Source organism: Prionailurus viverrinus, chromosome A1, assembly GCF_022837055.1.
Source record: "Prionailurus viverrinus isolate Anna chromosome A1, UM_Priviv_1.0, whole genome shotgun sequence".
Lineage (NCBI taxonomy): Eukaryota > Metazoa > Chordata > Mammalia > Carnivora > Felidae > Prionailurus > Prionailurus viverrinus.
In genome coordinates, this window is record NC_062561.1 from 15154544 (window position 1) to 15175435 (window position 20892).

Below are 20892 nucleotides of genomic sequence, written 5' to 3' on the forward strand. Positions count from 1 at the left end.
AAATAAAAAATAAATAAATAAATAAATAAATAAGTTAAAGTATTAATTTAAAAAAATCGTTCTGGAGAGAAAACAAGGACACATTCTGGATTTTGTAAAAACTATTAGGCATTAAATACTCTGGACCATTAAAAGCAAGATATTTGTAATTATTCATTTATAAAATTATTATACACATCAGAAATCCTTTACAATTATAAAATTATATTCCAATAACTTTAAGGCTTATTCTAGATTTGGCTTCTTTATTTTGACTCCAAAATGAACTATTTTTAAAAATTATTTTATCAAAGGCATACTCTCTCATCCCAGCACTTATAATTTATTAGAAGACCTATAACTTAATGTTCTTGATCTTCCTAAGGAGCTCTTTTTATCTGATTATACAATGAATGGTCACATACTAGAAAACTACAGCCTGCAAAGACATACTAAAGCTATAGCCAAATTGAAGACTCCACTGGAAATTAACCAAAAATAAATCACATATACAAAAATTAATTCTTCTCTTATCATGGAAGAGCTGTTTTGTTTCTGATACTAATGAGTTCTTAATCTTTCACCTATTTCCTCAGAAATGAGAAAAGGTCACTTTCTAATAGTACATTGAAACAAAAGGGTAAATATAAGAAACTTCAGCATACTTTTACATACCTGAAATCAAATATTCTTACTTGATTTTTTTTAAGTCCCTTTCTTCTATCTCAAGTCAAAAGGAAGTTCTATTAGCCACCTATTTTTTAAGCAATGGTAGTTGCTATACTATACTAAAGAACACATAAAAACTACAAAAAAAATAACTCTATTGAATGCTTACAAGAGAAAAATATGAGAATACAATTAAATCACAGCTCCTAGATATGTAGTACTTTTCAATGAAGGCAATTGCAGCAGTGAGTGGATGCAGCCTTCTGTGTGCTTAAGTACCAAGTGCCCCCTTGTGGACAACATTGTTATTAGGTTATATATAAAATCTGTGTAACTTGTTTTGTGATTTGAGGCTACACCTGTCTCCAAATTGACACATGATCTTTGGGGAGAGCACAAACTTGGTGATATCTGGGACAGAATATATCAGGAAGCAGTCTAAGATGGATTCTACAGATCTACCACCAGCCAGATGCCTAGTGGGAACTCCACCTCTCACTTTATTTATATCACATTCTTGAGAATCCAAGATCCCTTCAGTAATCCTTTCACTATATGGCTGATATATCACTTTAAATACAAATATATTTAGAGATTTCAGTAGTGCTTTTGGTTCATTACTATCAATTCCCAGTTATTGGGCTCTAAAATATGTATTTATGGCTTTAAAAACAGAATTTCTAACAATGTTCTGAATGTGGAAATGACCAGAATGAGCCCAGTAGGAGCATGACTGGATGCTTCAGTGAGGTAATAGCTCTCAGGAAGGTCCAAACTGGGCTGTATGTTTGTCCAGGACCCCATGAAGCAGCGTAACTAAAAGAAGAATCTGAATCACAATAAAGGGAATCACGTTCAGGAAAATGGTATGGGGCATCAGGATGAACAAAAGAGTAGCACGATGATTAAGGACATTGGAAGTCAGCATGTGGAACATAAAGAGACCAAAATAGAGAATGATATGAAGGGAGAGTCTTGTTTCTTTGAAGGATCAAGTACATGATGAAGAGACTAGTCCAGCTGTTTGAAGGAATTTGTAAGACTTAAAACCATCTCTTCCTTCAAGCCTCTCTTGTTAATAAGCAGGACTAAGAGAGGGGTTTTATGGTTTGTCCTAAGGAAAGCTGCTACATACTTCAGAAGGGAAACTAGATAAATATCCAACAATTAACATTTCAAGAAGTCAACTGACCAAAGGATTAACTTGCAAAGAGGCCAATTCACCTAGGATTCTAAATTTACCAAGTCACCAAAAATTTGCTTTTAGTAGCATCTTCCATACATATGAACTTATGACCTAAACATATTCTTTTTCTGAATATATTTTCAATGATGATACTAAATGTAAACCATTTTCATAAGAATGTATTCAAAGATTTAGATTTCAGCAAATTAATTTCCTATGACTTGATATTCTACTAATTGATCAAGAGTCTTCCAGAGAACATTTAATGTGAAACTCAACATTTTCCTAAATAATATTTCTCTGTTTCCATACTTTCTCCTCCATGTCTCCCACCAGCACATAGCCTTGTTGGCTTTAGGAGCAGGATCTTCTGTGCTATATCCATCTGACTGGCAGAGTGTTTGCTCTGGTGAGAGGTTTCCCGTAAGGGTCCAAGCTGTCTGCCTGTACTGAGAAACAAGGGAATGCACTGATGGGAAAAAGAAGCAGAGAGAAATAGAAGTGCTATGGTTTGAATGACTGTGACCTCCCCAAATTCATGTGTTGAAATCCTAATGCCTCATATGATGGCATTAAAAGGTGGAAACTTTGGGAGATACTCAGGTCATGAGGGTGGGGCTCTCATTAATAGGATAATGCTCTTATAAAAGAGACCCCACAGAGCTCCCAAGCCCCTTCCCACCATGTGAGGACACAGCTAGAAGGAGCCATCTCTGAACCAGAAACTGCTGTTACCAAACACCATATTTGCTGGTGTCTTGATCCTGGACTTCCAGCCTCCAGAACTGTGAGAAGTAAATCTCTGTTGTTTTTAAGCCACACAGTCTGTGGTATTCTTTTATAGCAGCCTAAACAGACTATAAGATAAGGGGTCATCAATTTTTTGACTGCTAATGAATCAAGGAACAGGACTTCCACCATGCAATAGAGTTGACCACAGGGATACGATAGAACTTTTTGATAAAGACTTTATAGTAACTTTTCCCAAGAGAGACTACCCTGTAACTCTTTCTCTGAGGGACACATATCCCCTAAATCTGTTGTTGTTGTTGTTGTTGTTGTTGTTGTACTCAAAACATTACTGGGGAACTACCTATGGGACTATCTACCAGGAGCCATACAGTTCTGATAAAGAGTTCAGCTGAATTCTCAGCTTTGTATTCTAACTGGAGATTAATGAGGAAGCCTAGAGTGCCAAGTCAGAACCTGAAAAATAGCTATTGCTCATCAGAGACAACACAGCCTAATTATCATTAACTTTTAGTCATTTGGAATGCTTAAGATAGATTCTAGTCTGCTAGTGAGTGAATGGATACAGATCTTTGCTCAATACACCAGGAAATTCTTGGAGGGAACATTAGGTAAGCACTAGGTTCTTCTGGTGGATGCAAATAGAAGAGGTTAGAAAATGTCCACTCAGCAACCCCCAAAGAAGTAAAAGTTCTGTGCTTTTTATTAGATCCCTGAAGAGCCCCCTGCTTTCTGGACTAAGGAGCCATAGAATTCTACTATAGTTTTAGGAAGATACCAGAAGATTCACAACCTCTGTAACAGCACAGCTGAATAAGTGAAAACATATTGCACAACTTACCCTTGCCCTTATTTTCTTGAAATGTACTAAGGTTAATTTCACAACAGACTTTGTTCTAATGAAACTTAGAGTTCCCTCTAAAGTTCCTGCTATCAAGGGAAGGGAAGAAAGGAACTAACACTTTATTGAGAGAAGTACTTACGGTGTCAGGTATTATGCTATTGGCTTTATATATAACTCTAATAATACTTATGACAAACTTGCAAGAGGGCTTAATTAACTCCATTTTACAGATGAGGAAATTAAGCCTCAGAGAAATGAAATAATTTCCTTAGTGTCCCATAGTCTGAATTTGAATCAGGGCAGTCTAATTCTAAAAGCCATGTTTCTGGGTAAAGTGGGTTACACTGACTCCAACTGTCTCACCCCTGCTTTTTCACTACACTCATTTTCTCTCAGTATCCTATCTTCTCATTACCATTTGCTTACCTTCTTTCCCCTTTGAATCAATAATGTGCTGGAACTTCGGACCATGTGCTTTGTCCTACCCTGCACCTGAAATTTCCTGGAGAACATTCTTCTGCTAAACATTCATTAAAACCTTCTTCTCCCTTAACTTCTGTAATAACACCCTTTTCCAGCTCTCCCTTCTCCCTTTCTCAATATTTTTCCTTGTCAGTTATCTTCACTGAATTGCCTCCTCAGCTAAAACCTTAAGTGTTAGTATTCCCTAAGATTCCATCCTCAATCCTACTTTTCAGACCATGTATTTCTTTCTGAACAATCTCATACTTTCATGACTTCAAATGACACTGATGACTCCATGATCTCTCTTTACGGAAAGACAACTTTCCATGGTCTAAAGTCATGTCCAGATGTTTACTGACCACTATCATCTATGTAACATACACAACACTAAACTCCATTCCTAACACTCCACCTAGTTCTGATTCCTACTGTGTTGGTTCACTGTAGTCATTGTTCAAGCGAGAGCCCTTAATCATCCTCCAGTCCTCTCCCAGTCTCACCCCAGCATCCAAGTACTCATGAAATCCACATTCCTAAATATCTCTTAAGTCTGTCACGTTGGCTCCACCCCCATATACTACTGCCCAAGTTGAACAACTCACCCTCCCTCACCTGGACTGCTACAAAAGTATCCTAACTGGTTTCCCTGCCCCAAATCTCACTGACCCTGGGAAAGCCTTTCTCCATGGGGGTAAAAGGCTTTTAAAATCTATATTAAATACTTCAAAAGCTTCCCATCACATATAAAAAGGTTCACACGTATACAAAATCCTTTGTTATCGAGGGCCTGCTTATATTTCCAGTCGTATCTCCCATCACCTCTTGTATTTATTCCAGACCTACTGAACTAACTGTAGGCCTGAGATGTCTTTAGATTGATCCAGAGGGATTCTATCATTCTTTGAAAATATGCATATATCATGATCTAAAAATTTCACTCTATGTACACTAGAGCAGTGATTCTCAAACTTTGGTGTATATCTGAATTATCTGGAGTTAATAAAGAACTCAGAAATGGCAAGCTGGTTGAAGGATAGGGCTGGCCTTTGTATTTTTATGAAGTTTCCTATGTGATTCTGTTACCTACCAAAGTTTGAGGACCACTGGCCTAAAGCAAGGGCCAGCAAACTATAGCCTGAAGACCAAGTCCAGCCATAGCCTGCTTTTATAAGTCAAGATTTGTTAGAATAAAACCCTACCTATTCATTTAGTTATTGTCTACAGCTCCTTTCACACTATAACGGCAGCAGCAAACAGAGATCATATGGCCTGCAGAGCTGAGAATATCATCTAGCCCTCTGTAGAAAAGTTAGCCAACTCTAGAGGAACACTTTACACTAGAAGACATGTATTAAGCATGTTCCTTGTGGCAATGTTTGTCATAGTGATATTTTGAAAAATCCACAATGTACATAAATAGGGGAGCAAATGAAGATATATAGATATAAAGTGGAATACTATGTAGCAAACAAAACTTATCAGATCCTTATGTATTAACATGGACAGAATTTTAAAAAAGCATGTGTGCAACATGATATTTTTTATGAATTTTTAGATACAATATCTGTAGAAAGGTATTTAAAAATAAATTGGAATGATGTATACCAAATCCATGATAGTACTGTCCTATAAAGAGGAAGCAAAGGGAGAGAGACAGGGAGAGAAACAAAAGGGTCCTCGACTCTATAGATTGTTTTCATTAAAATACTGAAATCAAAAAGTGACAAAAACTAAAGAGTTACTAATACTAGAATATATTGGTTGTCAGATTATCCTCTGTGAGTTTTATTCTATTCAAAGTTAAAACCACAAATAACCTAACATATTCAAATATAGGGAAAAGGAATTGAATATTAATAATCCAGTGCAATGGAAAATAACGTAGCTTTCAAAAATATACAGGAAGAAAATATAACATAAGAAAATCATTGGTTTAATTGTCCATGACTACTACAGGATACAAAATTATCCACAAAACAAGGTTAAAATTCTAAAATATATATTTTAGAAATGCTATCCTTACATTCTGGTTTCTTTTTGAATAAATCTTTTATCTTTTACTAAAAAAAAAAGTATGTCCTTATTTTTTCCTTTTTTGGGGTTCATTTATTTACTGGGTTGTAATTTTTATTTTTTCAATGTTTATTTTTGAGAGAGAGAGAGACAAAGCACAAATGGGGGAGGGGCAGAGACACACACACACACACACACACACACACACACACACACAGAATCCAAAGCAGGCTCAAGGCTCCAAGCTGTCAGCACAGAGCCAAACGCCGGCCTGAACGCAAGAACCATGAGATGATGTCCTGAGCTGAAGGTGGACGCTTAACCGACTGAGCCACCCAGGCGCCCCGGGTTGTAATTTTTAATCAATATACATGCATGCAAAACTGTTAAAAAAGAGGCCAACAGTAGATATGTTTGACTTAATACTTATCCTTGTCTTTTATTTTCTGAATAATATTAAATGAATGCATACTACTTTAAAATGAATGGTATTCATTGAAAATGATCTTGTATGGCACATAGAGCTAATTGTATAACTGATACACATTCTCCCCTTCTTCCTACTACCATGCTCAGTAAAACACTAAATTTCTCAGTCTTCCTTCAAGATACAGGAGGCCACATGATGCAGTTCTAACCAATGAGATGTAAGGGGAGATGTTGGGTGCAGCACGTTGGAAAATACTTTGAAAGAAAACAGACTTGACTGGCGTTCACCTTTGCCCTTTTCCCTTCATCTACTTCTTTCTTTGAAAGAGAAGGTGAAGCAGGTGAGAAAGTGAAGTAGCCATCTTGTGACCATGCTGGACAAAAACCACTCATTAAAGGACCGAGTGGAGAGTCAAGAGTCTGGAGGAGCCATTATACCAACCCCAACTGCATCCCTCTAACACTTCCTGTTACATGAGAAAACAAAACAAAACACCTTACTGGTTTAAGCCTTTCTTTTACACGCAACCAAATGTAACCCTTTACTGAAATATCTTGCTAAAATTAAATTCTAACAAATTATACTGTCGAAAGGCACTTTAAAGATTACCTAATCTATATAGTAACTGTGGGTGAGAAAAATAATCTTCAAAAAGGTTGAGGTTGATCTTCAACCTTCAAAAAGGTTGATACCATTCTGTATCAGAACAAGGACCAGAACTTCATTCTCACTTAAGTGAATACTTTTTCTAGAATACTAAGATCAAGTCCACTTTTATGACCCAGTTTGTAAATTACTTACTTAATATTTTATATATTTTTTTCTAAATGATAACATTTTTTTAAATGACATATATACTGGTCATAAATTAGTATTCATCCCTGTTTTGCCCATACACAAACTTGCAGTTTGAAGTTAGTCAAAATTGGTATTCAAACTGACATCAGTTTCTTACGTATGTCTGTATAGGTTACTCCTAAAGACTAAACAATCTACAACAAAGATTAAGAATCAGTAAATTTATAAAAAGTGTTTCATTTCATATTCTATCCCCGCCCCAAAAATAATTTAAACCCTTTTCTCCAATTATCAACCTAATAGGAAACTAAAAATGTCTTCATTTCATAGAGTATATATCTGAATTTCATGAATATTGTTTTTATATAAAGAATAAGACTTGGGGCGCCTGGGTGGCGCAGTCGGTTAAGCGTCCCACTTCAGCTCAGGTCACAATCTCACGGTCTGGGAGTTCGAGCCCCGCGTCGGGCTCTGGGCTGATGGCTCAGAGCCTGGAGCCTGTTTCCGATTCTGTGTCTCCCTCTCTCTCTGCCCCTCCCCCGTTCATGCTCTGTCTCTCTCTGTCCCAAAAAAAATAAATAAACGTTGAAAAAAAATTAAATAAAAAAAGAATAAGACTTAATATATTCTCTTTTAACCTTGAATAAAAGATTTTGTCATTGGATATCAGATTCTTGGATCCCAATGCTTTTTGCTCAGTAGCTGGCTACTTCTATCACCAGCTCCTTGGCTAGATTCCTAATCTGCTGCTGTTCAGACAAACTCCTCCCAGATTCCATGTGTAAGAAAACCTAAATACTCATGCATGCAGGGTATCTGCCCCCAAAATAGAGAGAACCAGCTCCTCAAGAGCTGCACTTTCATTAGCTTTCCTTTCTGCTTGGTACATGGCCCTACTCTTGGTTCTTCTAAAATGTCTTCAGTCCTTTACTGAAAAGAAATAAAATTATCTGTCTCCAGAGCTAAACCTCTTAGAAGACCATATTTTTTTCAAGATTAACACAAACCCATCAAAGGGAAGAAATGTATTTTTTGTCAACATGAGTATGTTATGGAGTCTGAGGCACCAGTTAGAAAGCCAATCAAATCTTCTTGGGTTGCTCTAGAGTACTGCACCATGGCACAGCAGCTCTTGTGGCCACTCTCCATAAGGCTGGCGATACCCAATTTCTTAGCTAGTACTGAGGATAAGTTATCAAGAAACAGGGAGCCAGAATATTTTATATTCTATATTCTATAGGTAGAATTAAAATTCTATCTACAGTTAAGAAAGACAAGGCTTAAAATAGCCCTTGCAGCAATTTCTAAATACCACAAGATGGGGATATGACTCTATGGTAGGGGGAAAAAAATGTTATGTTCCTGACTTTCCAAGCCATAGTAATAGAGGTATTTCTGGGTTGAAAATAACGGAGGTGTACAAATTAGATTATTTCTTTCCTGAATCATTATTTTAAAAAATACAAGATTTTTCTGTATTTTTCACTAAAGGTCTGCAGTTATTCAAAGAGCAATCTCCATAAGTGCTCTGGTCCCCAGGACCTCTGTGAATATAGCAGTCCCACTATTAAAAAACATGTTACTTCTGGTAAGTGGTATAGAACGGCTGTTGGCATAGTATGGTGTAGTCAAATGGGCATTCTCTTCCTTTTTTTAGAGGAAGAGAATTGACCTCCACATTTCCAGACTGTGTGATTTTGAGCAAATCACTTAGTCATTTTTTTTGTTTTTGTTTTGAGAGATAGAAGAGAGGGCGGCGGGAGAGGGGCAGAGGGAGAGGGGCAGAGGGAGAGGGGCAGAGGAGGGGAGAGAGAGAGAGAGAGAGGGGGAGAGAATCTTACGCTGGCTCCACACTCAGCATGGAGCCTGATGCAGGGCTGGATCCCATGACCCTGGGATCATGGCCTGAGCTGAAATCAAGAGTTGGACACCCAAATGACTAAGCCACCCAGGTGCCCCTCACTTAGTCATTTTAAGCTTAGTGTCACAGGTATTAAAAGGAATAATATTAAATTTTATCTCATGGAGTTATAATCCTGCCAATTTAGGTATTATATTTTCATTTTCATATTAGGTACCCTTGATTTTTAATAATATTTCCATGTTTTTCTGAATATTCCTTAAGTAAAAATGCAGCATGAAGTTATAAAGAAAAGGCTATTTCCAAGCATGCTCTAGACCCAGGAAAAGTCATGCATCAGATCTTCTCTACATTTTAAACGATAAACATTTAAATCAATGAAAAACAAATAAATGTTCTTTGTAAAATATAAAACATATGAATTTAAGTAATTTATCAGGAGGAAAGGATGTCATTAGGGCCGCCCAAAGAAAAAATAGGTAGATAAGCTCAATGAGGTTTCTTTCATGTTATAGGGTAATTTTGTGGGTTCTCTGTTGGATTATATATATACATATATATATATATATATATATATATATATAGTGTGTGTGTGTGTGTGTGTGTGTGTGTGTGTGTGAATGCGAATATATATGTGTGTATATCTATACATGTGTATATATTCCAGAGGAAGTGGAATGCAAATGTTTTTATGTAGGTAAAGATTTGTATTTCTGTGTTTAATAGGCTCTTTTAGGTTACAGAATAAACACACTTGTGTTTCCACCCAGCCTGATTACTGAAATTCTTTTTCTTCCATTTTGGTTGTACCTGCAACCCTGCCCAGCTTTATAAGGTGGACATTAAGTTGAAGATTTTGCTACAGAACTCCTTACTTCCTAGGAAGAGTTCCAATGAACAAAATACTTTATTTGTAACTTGATACAGTCTTTAAATGTTTGGGAGGATCTATTTTTTTAAAAAGTACATAATTTCTTTCCTTCAATTATTCTTCTTATTTAACCAGCTTTTACTCACCACTGGCATTTTTTCATAGACACGGATAAAAGACAATCTATCTACAACAAAGCAAATATGAACAATTAATATTCTATCACTTTTAAATCAACTTAAAAACATATATATAGTTGTTTCTGTACCTGAAGGATTTCCACAAATTTTTTTCATTTTCTCTTCTAGAGAAACAATTTGCTTTTCTAATTGATCATTCAGTTCAACTTGTGTCTCATAACGAACTTTCCATTCACCACCTGAGTGAAAAAGAGGGGAAAATCAAGATCACTTTGCCACCTCTCATTTATTCATTACACCACCATTAATTGGCTCAATCTTACTGTACTTGACTTTGTTAGCAATATAGACGAACTAGAGTGACTAATTTTTTTTAATGTTTTAATTTATTTTTGAAAGAGAGAGAAAGAGCATGAGCAGGAGAGGGGCAGAGAGAGGGGAGACACAGAATCTGAAGCAGGCTCCAGGCTCACAAACCATGAGATCATGACCTGAGCCAAAGTCTTAACCAAATGAGCCACCCAGGTGCCCCTGATTAAATTACTTAAAAAAAATATTTTACATCCTTCTTATAAACCTGAACTGCAATTCATAGATATTATAATCTACCAACACATCTAAGTCAATATAACAACTTAATTCTAATATAATATAAAGACAGGTAATATTTTTTTTAAGATTTGGGGGTTTTCATTTTATTTTTTATTATTTTTTTTAACTGTTTCTTTAATTTTGAGAAAGAGAGCGCGCGAGCAAGGAAGGGGCAGAGAGAGAGGAAGACACAGAATCTGAAGCAGTCTCCAGGCTCTGAGCTGTCAGCTCAGCTTGAGCAGAGCTCGATCTTGTGAACCACAAGATCATGACCTGAGCCAAAGTCGGACACTTAACCAACTGAGCCACCCAGGTGCCCCTAGAGTGAACTAATTTTTAAGTATCCATTTCTCTGTTATGTAGGATCTTTCAGATTGCAGACAGTAGATTCACAGTCAGATTACCACCCAGCCAGACTTCACTAGGACTAATGTGATTCCTGGTCTTCTCACTCCCTAACCCCTTTGTCCTTTAGTTCGTCATGTATCTTCATATGGAATTCTATTAGACGGACTATCAGGAAAATGTTTCTTTCATAGGAACTTGAAATATCCATACATAACAGCATAAATAATACTGACCCTCCATCCAATGTCATGTTCATTTTCTTTCCTTTGCAAACAAATTCTGAAGACTGTTTGCTATGTATAAAGTACACAATGCCTTACATGTATTAAGTAACTATTCTTCATTTTAAAAAACTTAGTTACCTATTATACAGATGAAGAAACCAAGGGTCAGAGATGTCAAACAACATTCTTAAGATGACAAAGCTAATAGGTGAGGGAACTGGGTTTTATCTGACTTGAAAGTGTACCCTCTTTTTTTGAGAGAAAGCAAGCAAGCAGGGGAGGGGTAGAGGGAGAGAGAATCCTAAGCAGGCTCCACATCCAGGACAGATCCCGACGTGGAGCTTGATCTCATGACCATGAGATTATGACCTGGGCCAAAATCAAGAGTCAGACACTTAACTGACTGAGCCTCTCAGGTACCCCAAAAGTGTATCTTGTTAACTGCTATGCAAATGTAGCTGCCTATTCAGGCATCTTCTCTTGTCTGTAAACAGGTTTCCTTCACCAAACCCCTTTGGCTATTAAGGCCAAAACATTTGTCTTATTGCTACAGGAGAGAAGGAGAATACAGCCTAGAATTTAAACATCTTTGGTCGGCTTCAGGGCCCAAAGCTAATTTTATTTTATCTTTAAAGTCACACTTTATATAGAGAAAAAAAGATAGCTTGCTTCTAAACTTTAAATGCGCTTTACATTTATGAGGCAATTTCTGCTCCTTAATAGTTGACAGAGGAGTCTAAGCAGAAAGAGTAGTAGCACATGCGACTGGCCTCAACTTTCTCAACCCAGCCACACATGTCTCCCTTAGCCCCCTCATCTCTAGCAAATCACCCTCCCAAACTGAAGTTGAAAGTCATTAGTCCAAATGCGTTAGGGAACAAGAAAAGAGAAGCCTGAAGAGAAGCCTGAAAGAGGAGAGAGACTGAACATTTATCCAAAAGATACCAGAGTCCAAATAGATGGAGTTATCTGTATAACCGACTAGCTGAAGTCTCTCTTTGTTGGGACCCCTTTTCCCACCATGGGAATGGGGACTTCAGAGCAAAATCAGAACAGTTACTGAAACATTAAGAACGTAAGTCATTTTGAACACATCTGACTATAGTTTATAAATGTTTGCCTCCATTTTAAAAATATTACTGATCTAGAGATCCTCAAATACAAGTAAACCTAATAGTATACTATCATGTATTAATGTTAATAAGTGCAACGCCTTGGAGGTAATGATGTCAATGTTCACATCCCCCAGTGTGGTGAACTGACCTTAAACATACACTCAAACGTGTAACTCCTTCAGTATATACAGACGGCTCTGCATTGTAGGGGACAAAAGACAGAGTAAGCATACTGACTGTTGAATTAAAGGAGAAAATTGTAAAACAGTAGTGTCTATTAAAAAAGGAGAAAAAATAGTCCTGATGCTACTGTAGTAGGGTCACATTGGGACTTTCATGGGACCTTGACCCTGTTGCCTTAGTAGGCCTCTTCCTCCATTAAAAAAATATATATATATTAAAAATTGTATTTTACTACTATGTTGGTATAAAGACAAACATAATCCAGACTGGATCATATTCATTTTTTTCTTCTGATTTTAAAATAAAATATCTCATTGGCCTCTAAAAGTAACATCAAGGGACCTTAATAATGTCCCGACTGTGCCTAATGGATAAGTCAGCCAGAGCAGATATGAAAGCAAGTTTGGCTAGTTCTAGGTCAACTTCTTAATAGAGTACAAATTAATCTGTTCAGAGCAAAGAATACGCTGTTCTTAAGCTGTCTAGACTATTGGGTAATCACTGGGACTGATGTCCAGAGTTAATTTGGAATAACCTTTGTTTGATATTTTTGCAATGAGTTCATATCTAAATCTAATGTATCCTGCCTGCACTAATTACTGCCACTTTGCCAAAGTTGGCCTGAGAGTGTATTCATTACTGTTTTGACCTTGCTATGAGGAAGAAGACACATGAAACAGGAGAATCTATTTTAGAAAAATCTTAAGATGTATAAACTAACTGAGCCCAACTGATCAGTTTCTGTTGTTGAACTGACAGGAAAAGACAAGACAGATCTATCAAACAGTTAAATAAAACATTGATTTGTTCCAGGTAAATTATGTCCCTAACCCTGGGAAGACAATGTGTATATTATTAATAATTAATTAATTAATAATTAATCAATTAACATTCAAGTGCATAAAAATGAGGACTATATAACTTACCAAAACCTGCAGCCATCACTGATTTACATGGCTAATACAAAAATGTGTTATAATTTCTGATTCCTTAACAAGTGGATGGAGGCCCACAAAACTGGAGATTAATAAAATTGTTTACTTTTCACAAAACAGCATTGGCTACCACAAATCACATCAACTTCCTATTTATCAAGTATTTCCTTTTTTGAAAAAGGACCACACTGATTATTTCTTTTACTCCCACACTTTCTTCTGTGATAACCCAAAAGTACCCAAAATATTAAGGTTTACAATTTTGCATAATTCTTTATCCATCTTTATTTATTACTTAAAAAATTTTTTTAATGTTTATTTATTTTTGAGAGAGATAGAGAGAGACAGAGTGCGAGCGAGGGAGGGGTAGAGAGAGGGAGACACAGAATCTGAAGCAGGCTCCAGGCTCTGAGCTGTCAGCACAGAGCCCAATGCGGGGCTTGAACTCACGAACCGGTAGATCATGAACTAAGCTGAAGTCAGACGCTCAAGCCACTGAGCCACCCAGGCACCCCATCCATCTTTAAAATGCAATAATGTTTAAAGTATGTTTTCAACAGGGAAGAAGAGTGGCAGTAAAAAATAGCAAGTTTTTCAGGGTGTTTGAGTGGCTCAGTCGGTTGAGTGTCCAACTCTTGATTTCAGCTCAGGTCATGATCCTGGGGTCATGGGATCGAGCCCTGTGTCGGGCTCTGCACTGAGTCTGTAGCGTGCTTGAGATTCTCCCTCACTCTCTCTCTTCTTCTCTCTTTCCCTCTGTCCTTCTCTCCCACTCTCTCTCTCTCTCAAAAATATTTTAGATAAATAAAATACAATTTAAAAAAATAGCAAGTTTTTTTTTAATAGTCTTGATACTAAGGGAAGTTAAGAGACATCTGAAACTAACCCAAATAAGAGATGTAGTGCTATCTTTGAGACAGCCACAATAAACTCGACATCAAAATAGATGCTTCCTGATCTTGAGCACAACAGCAGCCAATGTATCAAGGCCTACAATACACTTACAATACACCAGTATTTAAAACTCAGACTGGGGCGCCTAGGTGGCTCAGTCAGTTGGGTGTCCAACTTTGGCTTAGGTCATGAGTTCAAGCCCCATGTCAGGCTCTGTGCTGAGAGCTCAGAGCCTGGAGACTGCTTTGGATTCTGTGTCTCCCTCTCTCTCTGTCCCACCCCCACTCCCTCTCTGTCTCTCTCCCCCCACCTCAAAAATAAATATTAAAAAAATAATAAAATACAGACGATGAGGGGCACCTGGGTGGCTCAGTCGGTTAAGCCTCTGTCTTCAGCTCAAGTCATGATCTCATGGTTCATAAGTTCAAGCCCCTCACTGAGCTCTCTGCTGTCAGCACAGAGCCTGCTTTGGATCCCGTCTCCCTTTCTTTCTGCCCCTCCCCTGCTTGCGCGCTCTCTCTCTCTATTAATTAATTAATTAAAAATACAAAAATAAAATAAAATGCAGACTATGAGGATAAAAATTTAGCAGAAACATTTGTGTCTCTTGGTGGAAAAATATCCTGAGTAATACTCCTTCAGTAACTCTAAAAACAAACAAAAAATAAGCACTAATTTGTAAAGGAAAAATAAAATTGCTTTGCAATCTCAAAGAGGGATCTTGTCTAGGATCAGTACAAGAAAAAGCAAAATCAAACCAAAAATGGAAACATTCTAGAAGTTTGATTCATGGTCAATTTTATGAATTGACATTGTAAGAGGAAGTTCATAAAGCAAGAGAAAATTAGGTGAAACCCTATCTTTTAGATGTGGATTTTTTTGGGGGGTGGGGGGGGTCTAAGAGAGATAGCAGTGTTAACAAAAACAAAGCCCCACTAAGCAACAATGCCAAATAATACATTTTAAAGTGTTAAAAAAAGAACACAGTTGAATTGGTTGAAACTTGACCCTACACAGACTTATTAAGTTCAGTCATATTTAATTGTATTGGTCATTGTATTTATAATGATAATAGTGATGAAGTTATGTTGACTTGAAAAGACTTTGTAAAATAAGAAAATGATAACAAGGAAAGGAAAAAGCCTAATATATGGCACTGTACTGGGCACTAGGGATACAAAAATAAAATAGACACAGCCCAGAAGTCAATTAGCAGTAGGACAAGTGGTGGTGAGGGGAAACATACAGCCAGAACATTTGAGACTATTGGTTAAGTGGATGCGATGGAACATACGAAAGGACATCCAATGTGGAAGGTGGCAGAAGCCACTGAGAGATAGGGAGGTCAAGATTGAAGAGGGTCAAGAAATGCTCTCGGGGGAAATGGCACCTGTTCCAAGCCAGAGGAGGTGAGAAAGGATATTCAAGCAGCAAGAACAGCATGAACAAAAATACCTATGTGTCAACAAAGGAGAGGATACAATGAGGCAAAGAGTAACTCCTATGGTGAAGCTGACCCCCCACCAAATTTTCAGATTTCATGAGGAAAAACATCCCCAAAGTAGGACTAGTGAGTTTGAGTCAAGTCTCTACCACCCGCTAGCTTATTTATGTGATCTTGAGCAAGTTACCTATCTTGCACCTCAATTTCTCATATCTAAAATAAGGTCAGGGTTGCTGGGGTGGCTCAGTCAGCTAAACTTTGTCCAATTCTTGATTTCGGCTCGGGTCATGATCTCACAATTCATGAGACTGAGCCGAGTCAGGTTCAGTGCTGACAGCAAGAAGCCCACTTGGGATTCTCTCTCTCTCTCTTTCTCTGCCCCTCTCCTGCTCACGCACACACATTCTCTCTCAAAATAAATAAATAAACTTTATAAAAATAATGAAATAAAACAAGGACAATTCAAGTTCCTAAATTATAGGATATTGGGAGGATTCATTAAAATATACAAAACACTCAGAACAGTGCAGGGCCCACACAAAATGCTGTAAGAGTTAGTTGATATTGTCATTATTTTATTCTTCTTCTTTTCCATCATCACCAGCAGCAGCAGCAGCAGCAGCAATTTACCACAAAACTGTTCTCCAAAAGGGTAGCACTACATTGCTAACAGTAATGTATAAAGTTCCAATTTCACTTAAAAAAAAAACAAAACAAACAAACAAAAACTCTACTTCTTCAATAGGCAACAAATTGTATGTGTTTCAATTCAATTCAAATTTCTTTGAGGAAAAAACAAGTTGGATATTTTCCATACTCATGAATTCTCTCTGTTCTACTCATATTTATTACTGAGAACTTCATTTTTTTCTAATTGAATTGCAGAGGATATAAATATAGTCAAAATATGGACCTTTTGTCTATCATCTTGGCTACTAATGTATTTCCCATTACATTAGTAGGGAATGCTGTTTAACTTCTTGTATGTTGTCTTTTTTTTAATCCAGCTCCTCCCCATGAGAAGATTTGCTCATAATACAATTTTTTGGGCTTACATTTTACTAGTGGGCATGGTTATTAACTGCATGCCTATCTGTGAGTGTGACCCATTTTGCCTGTAACTGGATAGATGAGAAAATTCAGCTAGCCTTGCCACTTCAACTACTTGGTAAGTGCACTCACAATCCGCCTGCCACAGACCCAGTTATAGCCCAGATATAGTTATATCCCAGATGTGAAGACGTAGGAAGCTACTTCAGAATTGGGACAAAGAAGTGTTCTCCAATCAAGCTTTAAAAGAGCCTTGGGTACTTAAGAAAAGTAGCATTTTATTTCCTATATAGTTACTAATTCTTTTTGTTCATGGCTTCCCCAATAGAAAAATATAAATGGGTTTAAGAACCAAAGTCCACCCCCGTAAGCTTAATAAAACCCTACTGTTCTTTAGCATTCAGTTCAAGCACTGCCTCCTCTGGAAAGGCTGTCTTTATGCCTTCATCTAAATTGTGTTAGGTTCCCTTAACTGGGTTTCCTCCTCATGCAGAAGTTACATCCCTTCTCATATTCATATTTTAGTTTGATACTTTCTCCCAATAGTCAGTAAACCTTTTTAGAACAGGGAAAAGAAAGGTCTTCCATTCAATGTGTTGAAATATGGCAGGTCTCAATATTTGTGGAATGAATTAGTATCTTACATACATTTTAAGTTTTAAAGATATGTGGGTATGTGAGTGTGCAGATGTGTGTGTGTGTGTGTGTGTGCACAGCACTCGTCCACCATTCTTTCAACACAAATAGCCAAAACCTAGATAAAGATTTTAAAGTTATGGCCAAATACAGCAGTTAAGATATGAGAGGTATTAAGTTAAATAGAAAACTTGTATTTTATTATCTACCAAAAACAATAATGTATTGATGTCATGTAACAAAAGTTTTGCTAACTAATGAACATTTTGAAGTTGTAAGTAGGTGAATAATTATGCAGTAACACGTTTGACATTGGAAATATTAGTTTTAGGGGTGCCTGGGCGGCTCAGTTGGTTACACATCTGACTCTGGCTCAGGTCATGATCTCATGGTTCGTGGGTTCGAGCCCTGCATTGGGCTCTGTGCTAACAGCTCAGAGCTTGGAGCCTGCTTCAGATTCTGTGTCTCCCTCTCTCTCTTCTCCTCCCCAACTCATGCTCTCTCTCACTCTTGCTCTCAAAAATAAACATAAAAAAATTGAAAACAAGAAAATATTGGCTTTAAAGCCTAAAAATTAATAAATTATTATTAATGCGCCAAAAAGCAGTGCTGAGATCTTGGTACTACTATTTCCTGTATTTAATTTAATGCACTACCAGTATCTTGGCAAAATAAACAATAATTATACCAGAGTCACATATAAAAATATTTATTTACATACCTTTGTCATCAGTATTGAGTTTGGCTTCCAGTTCCTCTATCTTGTGTATTATTTCAAGCATTGATAGTTGCACTATATCCCTATTATTACAAATATCTTGTTAATTATTATCCAATTATAACATGAAAAGAATAACACATATCAATGCACAACTACTTTAGGAACAATTTATTATGAAATGTCTCTAATTGAAGGCATGGTTGACAACCAGAATTCAGGCAAATGGAGGCTTCTGATTACCAAGGTCGACAAGGACACTAATATGCACTAAGGCTCAGAGGCCTCCAGGTGACCATTAGAAACCCTTTACTCTTAACTTAAATATGATCCCAAGAAGTTGTTATCTGGCTTCTCAAAGACCAGCAAATGAACTGCAATTTATTGGAGAACGGAATAGCTAGGTAATAACTGATAATCTGAAACAAAGGGGAAAAAAGAAACACTAATAAAAAAAAAAACCCACACATATACACACACATACAAATAGCATTCCAGAGATGATGTATTTAGGACATTAGTAAATTAGCACATTAACTATTAAAATTTGATGACCAAGGGGCACCTGGGTGGCTCAGTCGGTTGAGTACCTAACTTCGGCTCAGGTCATGATCTCGCAGTCTGTGAGTTCAAGCCCCAAGTCCGGCTCTGTGCTGACAGCTCAGAGCCTGGAGACTGTTTCAGATTCTGTGTCTCCCTCTCTCTCTGACCCTCCCCCGTTCATGCTATGTCTCTCCCTCTGTCAAAAATAAACATAAAAATGTTTTTTTTTAATTTGATGACCGAATCATTTATGCACTATGTATTTTTGGTTGCCTATTATGTCAAAGCATTGTGCTAAATGCTTAAAATACTACAGTGAATAAGTGAACTGAACAATAGCAACAGCAGTGGCTTCCACTGAATGCTTATTATAAGCGGATGAGAAGTGCTTTATATTCTTTTCACTCAATCCTGCCAACAACCACATCAAGTGTAATAGTTCTTACACCTATCTTAGAGTTCAGAAAACTGAAGCTTAGTGGTTCATTAACTTGCCCAAGATCAGGTACTTACTAAGTGATATGAGGTGGGATTTGCATTTATGCAGGATTCCTCTTAAGTACTTGCTCTTATAGTCTACTGCCTAAGGGAATATACAACCTGTCCTCAGAATGTTTATGGTTTAGTATCAGATCAAGAAATAACTAACTAAAATAGTGTGGCTGGAGCCACAATAGAGGAAAGCTCAGGAAGCTTTAGGGCACATAAGAGGGTCTAAATCTTGTGGGGCTGGCTGGTGGGACTGGGGTTATTTAAAAAAAAAAAAACTTAAAATGTTTCAAAGATTTAATATGAAGTATAATATTGAGTATTTTTAAGTATATAGGAGAGGCGTCATTTTTACAAAATGCCACCATTTTTTAAGTTCTTCTAAAGGGATGGGATGAAAGATAAGCATAACTAAACAAAACCTTTGGAATTTGCAACAGAAAAGCTGAATTTAGTGGAACATGAAAACCAGACACATAGGTTAGCATTATAGTATACGCACACAATACACTCCCATCTGATCTGATCCTAAAGACAGAAAATCCTACCTCAAAATCTGCCTATTTCTAATACCAAATGCTTAATCAAAGAAGCAAATGAATCTTTCCTATAAAACACTGATTTTAGATGTCGCCAGATCTCCCCGGGTATTAATCACACTGCTTGTGTCACATCGACCTCAGGGGCTTCAGCTTGGAAGGGCGGAGCACACACAGGTGCATTTCCTTGAGCTACGTGTACCTGAACCCTACACGCGCGCGAAAGTCCGCGCGCCGCCCTTCAACTCACTTCTGATGGATTTCTTCCAGTAACTCCTTTTCAAGGCGGTCGGTGCTCACACCGTCGAAGTTGGCGCCTTTTCCTTCCTCCATAGTGTCAGGTCAGAAACGTCCCACGCCCTTCCCCTCTTACAGCTAACACCACAAAACCTGACACCCTCCCAGAAACTGGGAACGTGAGGGCATTGTCTCGAGCTGTCACTATGGTTTACTGACTCACAGTCGCCCGCTCTCGGCGCCTCGCGGTGACGTCACAGGGCGTTGCCCGGGAGCCGGGAAGGGCATTCCGAGCGAGTCGGGGAGCAGTACGCAGGCTGAGCCTTGGAGTGCTGCTAAAACAGAAAGAGGTCTCGCTGCCCCGGGAACACTTCGTCGAGAAAAGTTCCTCAGTGCCCGAAACCTGCGGCCTTATTCCTTTTCCCAAACTGGTGGAGGGGGCACGTGCACCAGCCACATGGCCGACTGCAAGGGAGTAAGGAACCATTGGCTCTGGTGCTGTTTTAAACGCTGACCCAAGCCCACTCTTCACTTTACTCTTAGTCCTTGTTAGGGAAATGCGGAATCCAAGAATGGCTGTGTCTTTCTTTGCTTCAGTTTACCGAGTACCAGAGGCTCTGGTTAAGAGTGAGGAGGAGCAGACCCTGAGAAGGCACTGCCTGACCTCTGAGTTTCCAGTCCAGATTGTTCTGTCTTTGAGTTTTGACAAATCTGGGGACTGATTGTCCATGGACATAGGTCAGAGCTGCCCACTACAGTTTGAAATTTCAAGCTTATATTTGTAATCACAAAGTTTGCATTCTGCTCCTGATAGGTCTGTGCTTTAAGTATTATCCCTGGCTCCCATCCATCTTTGACTAGAAAGATTGATCTGCCTTTTCCTTTGACTTCTCTGGTGCATTTTCCCTACTGTGAATCAGTTTGAGAAGTGTGAATGTGA

The 20892-nt window shown here is 37.8% G+C and overlaps 1 protein-coding gene across 2 annotated transcripts in view; it reads right to left on the reverse strand.

Moving 5' to 3' along the window:
• Nucleotides 1-20161, reverse strand: part of CCDC169 (coiled-coil domain containing 169) — a 46242-nt gene extending 26081 nt beyond the window's left edge. The window contains exons 1-4 of one of the 2 annotated variants that reach the window (XM_047870787.1): nt 19966-20161; nt 18148-18227; nt 10135-10245; nt 10013-10053 (exon numbers count right to left, since the gene is read on the reverse strand). In XM_047870787.1, coding sequence (XP_047726743.1) covers nt 10013-10053; nt 10135-10245; nt 18148-18227; nt 19966-20048 — 315 coding nt within the window. In that variant the 5' untranslated portion in view covers nt 20049-20161. Of the gene's footprint in view, nt 1-10012; nt 10054-10134; nt 10246-18147; nt 18228-19965 lie in introns of those variants that run through there. The other variant, XM_047870795.1, reaches the window with a different exon arrangement.
• Nucleotides 20162-20892: the final 731 nt, after the last annotated feature.